General features: G+C 38.8%; 1 protein-coding gene across 1 annotated transcript; it reads right to left on the minus strand.

Moving 5' to 3' along the window:
• Positions 1–1,632: 1,632 nt before the first annotated feature.
• Positions 1,633–16,661, minus strand: LOC140858810 (uncharacterized). The gene is made up of 3 exons (XM_073260093.1): positions 16,244–16,661; positions 7,433–7,570; positions 1,633–1,808 (listed from the first exon to the last, which is right to left on the minus strand). Exons 1-3 carry the CDS (start codon positions 16,659–16,661, stop codon positions 1,633–1,635), a joined length of 732 nt encoding a protein of 243 aa, XP_073116194.1.
• Positions 16,662–17,150: the final 489 nt, after the last annotated feature.

The following is a 17,150-nucleotide window of genomic DNA, read 5'->3' on the forward strand; positions in this document are numbered from 1 at the left end:
GCCCTCTATTGGCCGTGGCTTTACTCGAGGTCGTGGAGGATGTGGCAAGTTTGGTCGAGGTCATGGTCGTTTTGGTCCACCTGGTGGCTGTGGTTCTCAATGGTGTTCATTTTGCAATCGTAACAACCACTCTAATGCCACCTGCTTCTATCGCCCTCAGCAACCATATCCATATTTTTTCTCTCCACAACCCAATGCCAATTTCTCATATTCACCATATCCAAATCCAAATCCATCTCAATGTCACCATAATCCACCACTTCTCCCTACCCCTCACCCCTCCACTACCCTCACTTGGTACCCAGATACAGGAGCATCTCACTATATCACTCCTGACATTCATTCTATGTCCTCCTATGATGACTACACTGGTCCTGATCAGGTGCATGTAGGCAATGGTAAGGGATTACATATATCACATATTGATCATGGTTCTTTTTCCTCTCCCTACTCTTCTCTTTCTTTTCAGTTATCTAACATCTTACACGTTCCTTCTATTTCTAAAAATTTACTTTCCGTACAATAGTTTGCAAAAGACAACAATGTCTTTTTTGAATTTCACCCCTCTCATTTTCTTGTGAAGGATCGAACTACCAAGACCATAGTGTTATCCGGTCTGAGTAAAGGAGGATTATACACTCTCCATTCCAGCCCTTCTCTGTTGTCTGCATCTGTTCACGTAGCCGAGAGCACCACTCTTGATGGCTGGCACAACCATTTGGGCCATCCCCATTATCGCTTGCTTCACTCCATGGTGAAGACCAATAATCTACCTTGCAAGTCTGCACATCTTCGTCCCCTTTGTCCCTCATGTCAATTAGGCAAGTCTAGTAAGTTGCATTTACCTCCATCCCATCGTCGCAGTCAGTTTCCATTAGATCTTATTTATAGTGATGTTTGGGGTCCTTCCCCTACTCCATCTTTGTTAGGACACCGCTACTACATAATTTTTGTTGATGATCAAAGTAAATATATTTGATTTTATTCATTAATACGCAAATCTGATGTATTCTCTACTTTCTTACAATTTCAAGCCTTGGTTGAACGGCATTTCTCTCGTACTATTAAATCAATCCAAACTGACTGGGGAGGAAAATTTTGCTCTCTTCCTCAATTTTTTCGTAAAATTGGCATTACCCATCGTGTTGCTGCTCCTCACACCCATGAGCAACAAGGGGCTGTCGAACGTCGTCACCGTCATATTATAGAAACCGGCCTATCCCTTCTTGCTCATGGATCAGTGCCCATGTCATACTGGCACTATGCCTTTGAAACGGCTATTTTTCTCATTAATAGGATGCCATCTAAAGTCTCTAGTGATGTATCCCCTTTCAAACTCATTCACAACAAACCACCATCCTATGCCTTCCTACAAATTTTTGGGTGTCTTTGCTATCCTCTTCTTCGTCCTTACACTCGGCATAAAATGGAGTATCGGTCTCAACCGTGTGTGTTTCTTAGCTATAGTCCCTCTCATAGTGCCTATCGATGTCTCGATTTAAAAATAAATCGTACATATATCGCTAGACACGTTCGCTTCGACGAATCTACCTTTCCTTTTCAATCTCAGTCTTCATTAACTTGTCCACCACCATCATCTCCCTCTTCCCCACCTTGGGGCGTTACATTACTTCAACCTCTACAAGAGGCCACCCCACTACCATCCGTTCCTCCAATGATTTCACATTCTCCTTTGCATCGTCTATCCAACTCATCATCGGCTGCATCCCCCTTTTCTCGGTCTGCCTCAACACCTTCTCCTATGATCGATCCCACTCCAAGCCCTTTTAGCATTAACGACTCTGCACCTGTTCGGACCAGATTACTTACTGACCTCTATTGCAATTCCTCATTAGCAAAACCTTCCCTTCCTACGCCTTTGTCACGCCCCCGACCCGAGATTTGAATCGAGGGTCATGGCAACCACCGCATACTCATAGAATACTTTTTCCATAAGCATGCAAGGCATCTCATCATGATATCTTCACACAAAGTTAAATAATTTTTTTTTTATTTTTCAATATTTAATAATCAAATCTTAGTTCAAATAATAAATCAAAACTCAGTGTTCAAAAGAAAATAACTGTCTGACAAAGTCAACACTTAAAAAAAACTAAAAGTCTTGAATCAATTCTGAGAAAATCCTAAATCAATGAGCTAACTTCATTTCTAATCGCTCTCCCAACCAAAATCTCACATCACGCTAATTTTCTGGATCTGTAAGAAAAATATAAAACTCATCATGAGCTAAACAGCCCAGTAAGCAGTATATACCTTTAACTGAATAAATCAGGCAAATAATACTATACATATCGATTTACTGATAATAACAAAATCAATATGTAGTTTCATGAATTCATAATCATACTATCAATCATATATAAAATTCAATTCATCATAATTTCAAATTATGCTTTTCATCTTAAATTCATTAATTTCTTAAGTTCTTCTTACCAACTATGACTATGACCACATTATCCCTGTGGCAGGGTCATAATACCGCATATCTGCTTGCGGTGGGCTGCGAATCATCTGGCAGCCAAGTCTTTTGGAACCGCTGGTCTTGCTGGCAGTTTATCGCTGGTCTCTCTGGCGACATGTCGTTGGTCTCGCTGGTGACATAAATCCTCAGGACAGTCAATTGCCAACATATATGCCCCTATTGGCGGGGTCCTCAACACAGTCAGGTTGTCAATTTCATATTATCTTCCAATTCATATATTATTATTATTTTTTTAAAATAATATAAATAAATAAAATTCGAGTCAAATCAATCATATTATTCTTTGTGATCACATATCATCATAATAGCTGTTCAACAAATAACTTCAATCATAAATAATTTCTACAATTAACTTTAATCATAAATAATTTCAACAATTATTGCAATAAATAATTTTAATCACAAGTATGCATAAATTTATTTAATTCAGAATTTATAATTTATCAGATAAATTCAATAAAAGTGAACACTACTTACCTCCAAAAGAAAATCCAACTAAGAATTCTAGGAATCTCGAAAATCCTTCTCTGAACCTGATACGTCAAATATCATATTTTTTAATCAAAATTTTATCGAATTAAAAATAATTAAAATTATTAAAATCTAATATCTCCACGAGGATCAACTTGACAACAGCATCCAAGATTTTTGAACTAATCCATGGACACCCTAATTATATTTTATTTATTTATTTATTTATTTATTTATTATTATTATTATTATTTTTATTTAATTCCATAAATCCTAAAAATCTAAGAGAGAGAGAGAGAGCAGAGAGAGAAAGTTTCTCTCTCTCCTTTCTTCTTTTTCTTTTCTTTTCTTTTTCTTCTTTTTCTTTTCTTTTTTCTTCTTTTTTTTTCTTTTTTTTTCTTTTTTTTCTTTTTTTTTTCTTCTTTTTTTCTTCTTCTTCTTCTTCTCGACTCTTTCCACATCGGAACAGGGGACCGGCACCCCCTCCTTTTGTCGGGCCCTTCAGGTCGCGGCCGTCGCGACGGAGGCCGGCGGCAGAGGGAGGCTGCTCCACCGGTTACGGAGGAGCATGGCCGGCGGTCGATTGCGATCGCCGGCGTCGGAAAATCCAAGGAAAAAGAGGCCCAAAACAGGGGTCTCTTTCTCGATCGAAAATCGGCGACACTCGTCGCCGGCCGTCATGCTCAAGGGTATGGGAGGAAAGGGAAGGAAGAGAGGAAAGGGAGGAAGACTTACCTCGGCCTCCGGTGACCCCACCGACGAGCAATCATGGCAAGAATCAAGATGGTGTCCGTGGCTCCGATCGAGAAAAATGGGGAGAAAGAGAGAGGAAGGGGGCCGATGGTCGATTTCTAAAGAGAGGGGAGGTCTTCTTATAGAGGGTCCTAGGACTTCGAGAGGTCCTAGGACTCCCAATTTGCTTGGGTCTCGCCGGAGAAGAAGACTCCTATCGGGAGTCTTCTTCCCGATTTTCCTCTCTGTTTTTTTTTTTTTTTGTGGGCTTGGGTCTTGACGTTATGGGCTATGACATTCTTCACCCCTAAAAAGAAATTTCATCCTCAAAATTTTTCATACCTGTAGTCTTGAAGAGCTGGGGATATTTTTGCTTCATTTCTTCCTCTAACTCCCAAGTAACTTCTCTTTCTGAATGTCGACTCCACTGTACCTTGACATAAGGAATATTGCGACGTCTCAGCACCTGTTCTTTACAGTCCATGATCCGTATCGGATATTCTTCATATGTTAGATCTTTTCTGGCTTGTACTAGTTCAAGTTCCACGATGTGACTTGGGTCTGGTAAATATTTCTTTAACATAGAAATATGAAAAATATTATGTACTCCTGCAAGTGAAGGGGGTAAGGCAAGTCGATAAGCCACCTCACCAATCCTTTCCAAAATCTCAAACGGACCCACATATCTAGGATTCAATTTGCCACGAATGCCAAATCTTGAGATTCCTTTTGAAGGAGATACTTTAAGAAATACATGGTCACCAACTTGAAATTTTAATTTTTGTCTCCTGTTGTCTGCATAACTTTTCTGTCTGCTTTGTACTGCCCGAAGTCATTCTTTAATTAATTGAATCTTCTCGAGTGCTTGTTGAACAAGTTCGGGACCCAATATTCTTCGCTCACCAACATCATCCCAGTGAATCGGCGATCGACATCTTCTACCATATAATGCTTCATAAGGTGCCATATCAATGCTAGCTTGATAATTGTTATTGTAAGCGAACTCAATCAAAGGTAGATGCTCATCCCATGAACTTTTTATATCCAAAATACAGGTTCTCAACATATCTTCTAAAATCTGAATAGTTCTCTCTGACTGACCATCAGTCTATGGATGAAAAGCTGTACTGAAGTTCAATTTTGTTCCTAATGCCTTGTGTAAGCTCTTCCAAAACTGTGATACAAATCTGGTGTCTCGATCCGATACGATGGTCACTGGAATTCCATGTAGCCTTACAATTTCTTTCATATATAACTTTGCTAGTCTTTCCAAAGTAAATCCAACTTTAATTGGTAGAAAGTGTGCAGACTTTGTCAATCGGTCCATAATCACCCAGGCTGCATCATTTTTACTGGGAGTCTTCGGTAGTCCAGTTACAAAATTCATAGTGATATGTTCCCACTTCCATACTGGAATATCAAGAGGTTGAAGTAGTCCCGCAGGTCTCTGATGTTCAGCTTTAACTTGTTGACACACCAAACATTGAGCCACGAATTGAGCGATCTCTCTCTTCATATTATTCCACCAGTACATTTTCTTTAAGTCTCTATACATCTTAGTACCTCCCGGGTGAACTGTATAACCGGTCTGATGTGCCTCCTGAAGTATTTCATGCTTGAGTACTGAAACATTGGATACACAAATCTTATTTTCGAACCTCAACGAACCATCTTCATGTATCTTGAATTCAGATTGAACACCGGCTTCCACTGAATTTCTTATTTTCATTAGTTGTGAATCATCATTCTGGGCAACTGTAATTCTTTCAATGAGTGTTGGCTGAACCCTCATGTTGGCTAATCGTACTGTTGAGTCATATATTCGGATGTCTAATTCCAGTTTTCTTATATCCTTCAATAATTGATTTTGATGTGTGATTAAAACTATCAAATTTTTCACAGATTTTCTACTAAGGGCATCAGCAACAACATTAGCTTTTTCCGGATAATAATGGATTATTAAATCATAATCCTTCAACAGTTCTAACCACCTTCTCTGTCTCATGTTTAATTCTTTCTGCATAAAAATGTACTTCAAACTCTTATGATCAGTAAACACTTCACACTACACACCGTATAAGTGATGTCTCCAAATTTTTAAGGCAAAAATCACTGCAGCTAATTCCAAATCATGTGTCAGATAATTCTGTTCATATGATTTCAATTATCTTGAGGCATAGGCCACTACCTTACCATGTTGCATCAATACACAGTCGAGTCTCTTTTTAGATGCATCACTATATATTGTGAATCCTTTATCTCCTGTTGGTATAGTAAGGATAGGGGCTGAAACTAATTGTTGTTTTAATTCTTGAAAACTCTGTTCACAATCTTCGGTCCACTCGAATTTAACCCCTTTTTGAGTAAGACGAGTCAAAGGTGTAGCTATGCGGGAGAATCCTTCTACAAATCGTCTGTAATATCCTGCCATTCCCAGAAAACTTCAAATCTCAAAAATATTTGTAGGTCTGTTCCACTGCATCACAGCTTCCACTTTTGCTGGATCCACAAAAATTCCATCCTTAGATACGATGTGTCCTAAAAAAATTATTTTGTCTAGCCAAAATTTACACTTCTTAAATTTGGCATAAAGCTTTTCTTTCCTCAATATTTATAGTACACACCGTAAATATTCTTCATGCTCCAATTTACTTCTTGAATATATCAAGATATCGTCAATAAATATGACAACAAACTTATCAAGATAGGATCTGAATATTCTGTTCATTAAATCCATAAAGGCTGCTGGAGCATTGGTTAACCCAAAAGGTATTACTAAAAATTCATAATGTCCATAACGAGTTCTAAATGTAGTCTTTGGTATGTCTTCTGTTTTGATTTTTAACTGATGATATCCTGAACGAAGATCAATTTTAGAAAAAACTTGTGCACCTTGCAGCTGATCAAACAAATCATCAATTCGAGGTAGAGGATACTTATTTCTGATAGTATTTTTATTCAACTCTCTATAGTCAATACAAAGTCTCATAGTACCATCTTTCTTCTTCACAAATAAGACTGGAGCTCCCCAAGGAGATACACTAGGCCTTATAAAATCTTTATCCAATAAATCCTGTAATTGATCTTTTAACTCCTTCAACTCCATAGGGGCCATTCTGTAAGGAGCTTTAGAAATCGGACTGGTATTGGGTGCCAACTCAATGGTAAATTCAATTTCTCTGTCTGGTGGTAGTCTGACTAAATCATCAATGAATACATCCAAAAATTCATTTACAATAGGAATATCCTGTAACTTCAATTCATCATGTTCTTTATTCTTTATTGATACTAGGTAACCTCTACATCCCTTTCTTAGCATCTGTCTAGCTTGCACAAATGAAATAATACGTGGAGGGGTGGTTCCTGTACTTCCATCAAAACTGAAAGTTAATTCTCCCGGTATGTGAAAGTTCACTCTCTTTCCATAACAATCCACAGAGGCATGATAAGTAGCCAGCCAATCCATTCCTAGAATGATATCAAAATCATGCATATCCAGGACCACCAAATCCGTCGATAATTCTCTTTCTCCTATTCTGATACTACATGACATGCACACACTATCGGTACTCAGAATACCACCTACAGGTGTCTCAATATATAATTTAATTTTCATAGGTTCACATACTATATCATGTTGTCTAATAAAAGTAGTGGATATAAAGGAGTGTATAGCACCAGAATCAAACAAAACTGAAGCATGAATATCAGATACAAGAATGATACCTGTCACCACCGCATTGGAGGCCTGAGCATCCTGTTGTGTGAGTGCATAGATTCTTCCTTGAGTTTTCGGCCTTTGACCTCCATCCTTTGTTTGTATGGGTCTATTTTCATCTATCTGGGGGCAATCTGCTATCTTGTGTCTTTTCTGTCCACATCTAAAACACGAACCAGTATTCCATGGGCAATTAGAAGACTCATGCTCTCTTCGACCGCATCTCGAACATCTAGCTGCCTCATTCTCACGATTCTTATCAATTGCTGGCTTCTTTGCTGGATCCTTATTGTTCTGATTTCGTCCTTGAGTTCCACTAAACTTATTTTTCTTCTTCTGATTCCGTTCTCGCTCCGCATGAGCTTCATTAACTTCTCTCTCAATTATTAGAGCTTTATTCACAACTGAGGCATAGGTAGTTAGCTCATAGGATATAACTTGTTTTCTGATTTCTGTCTTCAGTCCCATTTCAAATTTGTGTACTCTGTCTTGCTCAATCTCAACTAATCTTGAAACAAACTTGGCTAACTCCATGAATTTAGCTTCATATTCTGCAACGGATCTGTTTCCCTGTTTCAGATGAATGAACTCCTACTCCTTCTGTATTCTGACACTTTGGGGGAAGTACTTGTCAAAGAATTCATCTCGAAAACTCTCCCAAGTGAGTGGTATCCTATCGTGCTCATATTTTTGTTCCAGTATACGCCACCAGTTGTATGCCTCATCTTGTAACAGATATGCTGTATAGCGGATCTTCTCTTCATCGTGGCATTCTTGCACGGCAAAGGCCTTCTCCATTTCCATAATCCAGTTATCTGCTTCCAGTGGTTTGATGGTCCCTTTGAAGGCTGGAGGAGCTAACTTCTTAAATTCGACAATATTGTTTCTCTGCATCGGATGTTCTCTATGTCCAGGTGTCGGTGGAAAATGCTGACGTGGCTGTGCATGTTGTTGTTGAAGTAATTATTGCTGTGTTTGAACTACTCCGATCAGAGTTTGCATTAGTTGAGTCATGTTCGGCTCCTCCTGTACTGTCAGAGTATTTTTGGTAGGATCAAGGATTCCCTCCTGCTGAGTTGTGCCGCTGTTTAATTGGAAAGTATTATTGCCAAGTGGATTTGATGTCCCTCCTACCACTCCTTGAGTATTCTTCGTTCGTCGTGGAGGCATTTTGACCTATGATAAATTGAGATAATAACTTATCCTTAATAAGGTTATAAACTTTACTTGAGACAGGTCAGCTCATAATCATCATAACTAACCTTTCAATTTCCTAATGTCTACCCATCGCTTGCTCACTCTATTCTACATGTCTCTATCTATCTACTTATGCTCTGATACTATATTAATTGTCACGCCCCCGACCCGAGATTTGAATCGAGGGTCATGGCAACCGCCGCATACTCATAGAATACTTTTCCCATAAGCATGCAAGGCATCTCATCATGATATCTTCACACAAAGTTAATTTTTTTTTTTTTTTTTTAATATTTAATAATCAAATTTTAGTTCAAATAACAAATCAAAACTTAGTGTTCAAAAGAAAATAACTGTCTGACAAAGTCAACACTAAAAAAAAACTAAAAATCTTTAATAAATTCTGAGAAAATCCTAAATCAATGAGCTAACTCCATTTCTAATCGCTCTCCCAACCGAAATCTCACATCACACTAATTTTTTGGATCTGTAAGAAAAATATAAAACTCATCATGAGCTAAACAGCCCAGTAAGCAGTATATACCTTTAACTGAATAAATCAGGCAAATAATACTATACATATCGATTTACTGATAATAACAAAATCAATATGTAGTTTCATGAATTCATAATCATACTATCAATCATATATAAAATTCAATTCATCATAATTTCAAATTATGCTTTTCATCTTAAATTCATCAATTTCTTAAGTTCTTCTTACCAACCATGACTATGACCACATTATCCCTGTGGCAGGGTCATAATACCGCGTATCTGCTTGCGGTGGGCTGCGAATCATCTGGCAGCCAAGTCCTTTGGAACCGCTGGTCTCGCTGGCGGTTTGTCGCTGGTCTCTCTGGCGACATATCGCTGGTCTCACTGGCGATATAAATCCTCAGGACAGTCAGTTGCCAACGTATATGCCCCCATTGGCGGGGTCCTCAACACAGTCAGGTTGTCAATTTCATATTGTCTTCCAATTCATATATTATTATTTTTTTTAAAATAATATAAATAAATAAAATTCGAGTCAAATCAATCATGTCATTCTTTGTGATCACATATCATCATAATAGCTGTTCAACAAATAACTTCAATCATAAATAATTTCTACAATTAACTTTAATCATAAATAATTTCAATAATTATTTCAATAAATAATTTCAATCACAAGCATGCATAAATTTATTTAATTTAGAATTTATAATTTACTAGATAAATTCAATAAAAGTGAACATACTTACCTCCAAAAGAAAATCCAACTAAGAATTTTAGAAATCTTAAAAATCCTTCTCTGAACCTTATACGTCAAATATCATATTTTTTAATCAAAATTTTATCAAATTAAAAATAATTAAAATTATTAAAATCTAATATCCCCACGAGGATCAACTTGACAACAGCATCCAGGATTTTCGGACTAATCCATGGACACCCTAATTATATTTATTATATTTATTTATTTATTTATTATTATTATTTTTTTATTTAATTCCATAAATCCTAAAAATCTAAAAGAGAGAGAGAGAGCAGAGAGAGAAAGTTTCTCTCTCTCTTTCTTCTTTTTTTTTCTTTTCTTTTTCTTCTTTTTCTTTTCTTTTTTCTTTTTCTTTTTTTTCTTCTTTTTCTTCTTTTTTTTTTCTTCTTTTTTTCTTCTTCTTCTTCTCGGCTCTTTCCACACCGAAACAGGGGACCGGTGTCCCCTCCTTTTGCTGGGCCCTTCAGGCCGCGGCCACCGCGGCGGAGGCCGGCGGTAGAGGGAGGCTGCTCCCCCGGTTACGGAGGAGCATGGCCGGTGGTCGATTGCGATCACCGACATCGAAAAATCCAAGGAAAAAGAGGCCCAAAATAGGGGTCTCTTTTCCGACCGAAAATCGGCGACACTCGTCGTCGGCCGTCACGCTCAAGGGTATGGGAGGAAAGGGAAGGAAGAGAGGAAAGGGAGGAAGACTTACCTCGGCCTCCAGTGACCCCAACGGTGAGCAATCACGGCGAGAATCAAGACGGTGTCCGCGGCTCCAATCGAGAAAAATCGGGAGAAAGAGAGAGGAAGGGGGCCGATGGTCGATTTCTAAAGAGAGGGGAGGTCTTCTTATAGAGGGTCCTAAGACTTCAAGAGGTCCTAGGACTCCCAATTTGCTTGGGTCTCGTCGGAGAAGAAGACTCCTATCGGGAGTCTTCTTCTCGATTTTCCTCTCTATTTTTTTTTTTTTTTTTTGTGGGCTTGGGTCTTGACGTTATGGGCTGTGACAGCCTTCTCCTACAACTAGCTCCCAGCAAGACAAAACCTCCCCTGACCCACCTGCCCAACCCATCCGTACACATTCTATGGTACTTCGACCCCGTTTCGACCAGCCATCCGCCCTCACCACAACTATCCTCACCATAGAACCTACTTGCTTTACTCAAGCCTCTAAACACTCTGAGTGGCGTGCTGCAATGACTGAAGAATTTAATGTCTTAATTCGTAATGGTACGTGATCTCTTGTTTCACGTTCATCTCATCAAAAAAATTTGGTCGGGTGTAAATGGGTGTACAGGATCAAGAGAAAAGCTGATGGATCTCTCGAGCGTTACAAAGCGCGTCTAGTTGCTAAAGGGTTCCATCAGCAACTTGGCCTCGATTACAACGAGACATTCAGTCCGGTTATCAAACCTACCACCATTCGATCTATTCTAAGTATTGCAATCTCTCAAGGTTGGTCCATCCAGCAATTAGATGTTCATAATGCCTTTTTACATGGCAACCTAACAGAAGAAGTCTACATGTCTCAACCGCCAGGGTTTGAGGACCACGACGATCCAGATTATGTCTGTCATCTCCACAAATCTTTATATGGGTTAAAACAAGCACCCCGTGCCTGGTTTCACCGTCTCTCCCAGTTTCTTCTCCGACTAGGGTTTGTTGCCAGCAAAACTGATCCTTCATTATTTATTTTAAGGATGAGGTCTCATATCCTCTATGTGCTCATCTATGTTGATGATATTTTGGTAACCAGCAATGACTCCAGTCAGATCTCTCTTCTCCTTCAACAACTTGCTAAGGAATTTTCTATTAAGGATCTTGGTGATCTCCATTTTTTCTTAGGAATTGAGGTTGTTCGGAACTCTACTGGATTATTATTATCTCAAAACCGCTACATTAAAGACCTTCTTTTAAAGGCAGGCATGGTTGATTGTAAACCTGTTCAGACCCCAATGGCCATGACAAAGGATTCTGATTCAGGGGGTGCTCCCCATCCGGACCCCACACAGTATCACTCCATTGTTGGGGCTCTTCAGTATGTTACATTGACACGTCCGGATATTTCCTTTGCAGTGAATAAAGTATGTCAGTTTATGCAGTCTCCTAATACTGATCACTAGATTATGGTCAAACGCATCTTATGGTACCTTCAAGCTACAGCTGATCATGGGTTACACATTCGCCGATCCACCTCTCGCTCTCTCCAAGCTTTCTTGGATGCAGATTGGGCGGGTAGTGGGACTGATAGGCGTTCCACTGGGGGCTATGCAATCTTTCTCGGCCCCAACCTCATTTCTTGGGCATTTTGTAAATAGAAAACAGTTGCCCGCTCATCCACAGAGTCTGAATATAAAGCCTTAGCAGATGCATCAGCTGAACTTATCTGGCTTGAGTCATTATTTCAGAAACTTGGCCATCCCTTACATGGTCCCCCGATTCTATGGTGTGACAATATTGGGGCCACTTATCTGTCGGCCAATCCTGTTTTTCATGCTCGCACGAAGCATGTCGAAATTGATTTTCATTTTGTTCGTGAACGTGTTGCAAGACATCAACTATCTGTTCAGTTCATCTCCACCCAAGATCAGCTTGCCGATATTCTCACCAAGCCCTTGGGTACCTCCCGTTTTAGGTTCCTAAGGGACAAGCTGAAGATTCGTGCTCCCGATTCTTCATCTTGAGGGGGTGTATCAGCACACACTCATTCCAACCCAACATTCTATTTTTGCTTGCACTCTTATTTGACTCTTATCTATGTTTAGCAAGTCAACACATATTCATATTTGGCTGGCATTCCTATTTGGTCTTTCTCCTTGTTTAGCTATTCTACATTTGGTTTCTCTTTACTTAGTATGTAATCGAGATATTCCTTCTTCTTGTAATTGCTACAATAGCTAGACCTTGTAATCTATATATACTCCTATTGGAGAACAATGAAATGTAAGAATCAGAAATTATCCTCAATAAAGATATTACCTTCTTTACGGTGGCACCCTTGCTTTGCCCATTGATCAATCATATTGGTAGGGTCTATTTTACCAGAAAAAAAAAATCATATTGGTAGTGTCTACATGAAACACATGCAGGTGGCACTATTTATTATATTAATAAACTTTAGTTAGAAAAAAAAAGTACTATGTGGATGTGGATTGAAGCACTGCTTAGCCAATGGACCAAAACATCCATGAGAGATGGTGTGAAAATTATTTTCGTACAACTTTTAGTAGCTCATGCACCCATCCACGTCTTTTTAATTCTGCTTCTTAATAATTGGAGATGCAATCTTTGGAGCTCAATCATGATAGCTCATTCTTTAATCCAATCAGTATACTTATATAACAAAAAAACATTAAAAAATTGATGGCATCAAGGATACCAGTCATTTTTTTTCGTTTTAGATGCTATATTATATGTAACAATTTTGTAGGGCGTACATTTTGTATGCTAATAGATATTTTACAAGCAAGAAGGTCGTTTCTAAATAATTGGATATTAGATTTGATGCAACAAGAACCTTTTGCCACTAGATGAATATTTTGACATCGAATGGTGGCTTCCAGAATAAAACAAACATAAAATATAGTAATATCCATATGAGCACTCGTGATTGATAAATCTTTTCATGATGAAATTTTTAGGTGCAGCAGTTTTGAAAGATGCGACTATCACTCAAGGACTAAATTTCAATATCGTGACTAAATCTCGTGGAAGGTTGCTTCACTTTTTTGAAAAGTGGCAGGTTTTCTTACCGCTAGGAAAGCAGCAACATGACACCGACTCATGTGAATGGACTATATTAATGTGAGAAGAAGTGTTTGCCCGGTAAGAGGGTCACGGTGGAGACCGGCAAGTGACAGGGGAAAAGGAAAGTTCGGTACACGAAGAAGAGTGAATGTAAGGATCCAGTCCCTTTATTTTCTGCAGAAAATTTAAAGCAGAACAAAAAAAAAAAAATTCATATGCTGGACATGTGAGACTGAAGAGGACTCCTGATAGAGTCCGTCTTTTCTCTTCGAGTCCAATCAAGATCGAGACTTTAGAACTCATCGGAGCTCCTTCTGTATGCATCGTCCAAATTCTCAGCCACATTGTCTGTCACGCCCCCGACCCGAGATTGTGAATCGAGGATCGCGGCAACCGCCGCATACTTATGAAGAACTCTCTCCATAAGCATGCAAGGCATCTCATCACGATATCAATGCATCACAGCGGAATAAATTCAAATAATTATTATTCAACTGTAATTCAAGTAATTAAATCAAATGTCTTACATCCAATAAAATTTTTGCTAAAAAAAATAAAAATAATAGATCTAAGTTCAATGAAGTTGACAATGCTAATCTCGCTTCTAAAAGCTCTGTCCCAATATTTCGTCCCACGCTTGAAATTAATTATCTGAATCTGAAAAATAGAAAGAAAAGTAATGAGCTAGACAGCCCAGTAAGTAACAAATATCTCAACTAGATAATTCAGATATTATATAATTTTCAAGAATAATACTGCAAATAAACATAAGAATATATTTCATGCTGTTTTAATACAAATCAAATATTTTCAAATATTCACATATAATATAATCATAAATCCGATTCGATTCAAAACACTCGTAACTCAACAGCCTTGACTATGACCAACGTTTAACCCCCATTGGCGGGGTCCATAGAATACCAGCGCACAACCCCCACTGGCAGGATCCACAAATACCAGCGCACAACCCCCACTGGCAGGGTCCACCGAGTACCAACGTATAATCTCCATTGGCGGGGCCCACTGAAACATAGTTAGGCTGAGAGCATAAATCCGATCTGTATCAAAACACTTTGTACCATAATATATCATAATTTTTTCACTAAACATGTGCATAAATCGACGTACCATAATATTTCAAAAGCACTTTTCTTTCAAAACATAATTTCATAAATCATGCATAATTTCAGAGAATAATTATTTATTTTCAGAATAAATATGAAATATCTCGAGAAGATGATTCATTACTTACCTTTCATGGAGTACTGAATGAACAGATCGACCAACTTCTAGGAGATTCTTCCATACCTATTATTTAAAATTATATTTTTACATTAATTTTAATTCAAAATTCAATCTAAACAGATCCCAAATCAAAACCTCACTTAAAATCAGACTCTTCCCTAAACTCGATCAAAATCATCAGATGAAGCCTTCCACTATGCTAATCCTAGAGGAATAACTTTAGAGAGAGAGAAATCCATCAAGAGAGAGAAACAACCTAGAGAGAGAAAATTCTAGAGAGAGAAAATAGAGAGAGAAAGTTCAATTTCAGAGAGAGAAAGTCAGGGTTCAGATTGAAAGAAGAAAGAGAAACTCTCTCTCATCATTTTTTTTTATTTTTATTTTTTATTTATTTATTTATTTATTTATATATATAAAAATATATATATATATTTATTTTTATTTTTATTTTTTCTTTTCTTTTCTTTTCTTTTTCTTCTTTTTCTTCTTTCTTTTCTTTCCTTTTCTTTTTTTCTTTTTTCTTCTTTTTCTTTTCTTTTCTTTTCCTTTTCTCTTTTTCTTCTTCTTTCTCTTTTCTTTTTTTTTTCTTGGGCTTCTTCCAGGCCGAACAGGGGACCGGCGGTCCCCTCCTTGTGCCGGACCGTTCCGGCCATGGCCGCCGTGGCGGAGGCCGACGGCAGAGGGGGGCCATTCCCTCGGTCACAGAGAGGTATGGCCGGAGGTCGATTGCGATCGCCGGTGCTGGAAAATCCACGGGAAAAAGAGATCAAAACAGAGGTCCCTTTTTCCGACCGAAAATCGGTGACTCCCATCACCTGCAGCCACGCACAAGGGCACGGGAGGAAGGGGAAAGAAGAGGGGAAGAAGAGGAAGACTCACCTCGGCCTCCGGTGACCCCACCGGCGGGCAATCACGGCGAGAATCAAAATGGTGTCCGCGGCTCCGATCGAGAAAAACAGGGTGAAAGACAGAGGAAGGGGGCCGATGTTGGGTTTCTAGGAAAAGAGGAGGTCTTCTTATAGAGGGCCCTAGGACTTTGAGAGGTCCTAGGTCTCCTAATTTGCCCGGATCTCGCCGGAGAAGAAGACTCCTATCGGGAGTCTTCTTCCCGATTTTTCCTCTATTTTTTTTTTTTTTTGGGCTTTGGTGGGCTGAGATTTGTTGGGCTTGGGCTATAACATTCTTCACCCCTAAAAAGAAATTTCGTCCTTGAAATTTTTCATACCTGTCACCATTGTATTGGAAGCCTGTGCATTTTGTTGAGTAAGCGCATTCATTCTTCCCTGGTTTTTAGGAATTTGTCCACCACCCTTATGTTGTCTTTCATAAGTTCTTTGGCCAACTTGATTTTCAGTATTTAGCGGGCAGCTAGCAATTTTATGATCCATCTGACCACATTTGAAGCAAGCACCTGTATTCCAATAGCAATCCTTGTCTGCATGATTTTTGCCACATCTGGAGCACGACTCACCATCAATCTGTTGAGTCTTATTGTCTACTGCTCCCTTAGCTGATCTTTTGATGTTTTTATTATTCTGCCCTTGTGTATCATTTGATTGTGCTCTCTTTCTTTGCCTTCTTTCCCTTTCCATGCATTCTTCATTGACTTCTCTTTCAATTATCAGTGCTTTGTTTACCACATCTGCATAAGTTGTCAATTCATATGGAACCACTTGTTTTCGAATCTCAGTTCTCAGTCCCATCTCAAACTTGTGAACACGTTTTTGCTCACCATCCACTAATCTTGGAGTAAATTTTGCTAACTCTGTAAATTTTGCTTCATATTCAGTCACACTCATACCCTTTTGCTTCAAATAAATAAACTCTTGCTCTTTCTGAATCCTTATACTCCGAGGGAAATATTGATCGTAGAATGCAACCCAAAATCTTTCCCAGGTAAGTATTTCGCCGTCTTGTTCATGCTTGCGCTGTAGTCGCTGACACCAGTTGTATGCTTCTCCTTGTAGTAAATAAGCTGCATATCGAATCTTTTCTTCATCAAGACACTCTTGGACAGCGAAAGCCTTCTCCATCTCCATTATCCAGTTGTCAGCCTCCAAAGGTTCAGTAGTCCCCTTGAAAGCTGGAGGGGCAAGCTTTTTAAATTCTGAAATATTATTCCGTTGTACTGGTTGCTCTCCATGTTATGGTGGTGGATGCTGATGTTGTTGTGTATCTCGTTGTATCTGCTGTTGTTCAAACATTTGCTGCTGTATTTGTTGTTGCGCTTGTACCATCCTGATTAGGATCTGCATTAACTGAGCCATATCTGGTTCTTGACGTACTCT

This window comes from Elaeis guineensis, chromosome 6, assembly GCF_000442705.2.
Source record: "Elaeis guineensis isolate ETL-2024a chromosome 6, EG11, whole genome shotgun sequence".
Taxonomy (NCBI): Eukaryota; Viridiplantae; Streptophyta; class Magnoliopsida; order Arecales; family Arecaceae; genus Elaeis; species Elaeis guineensis.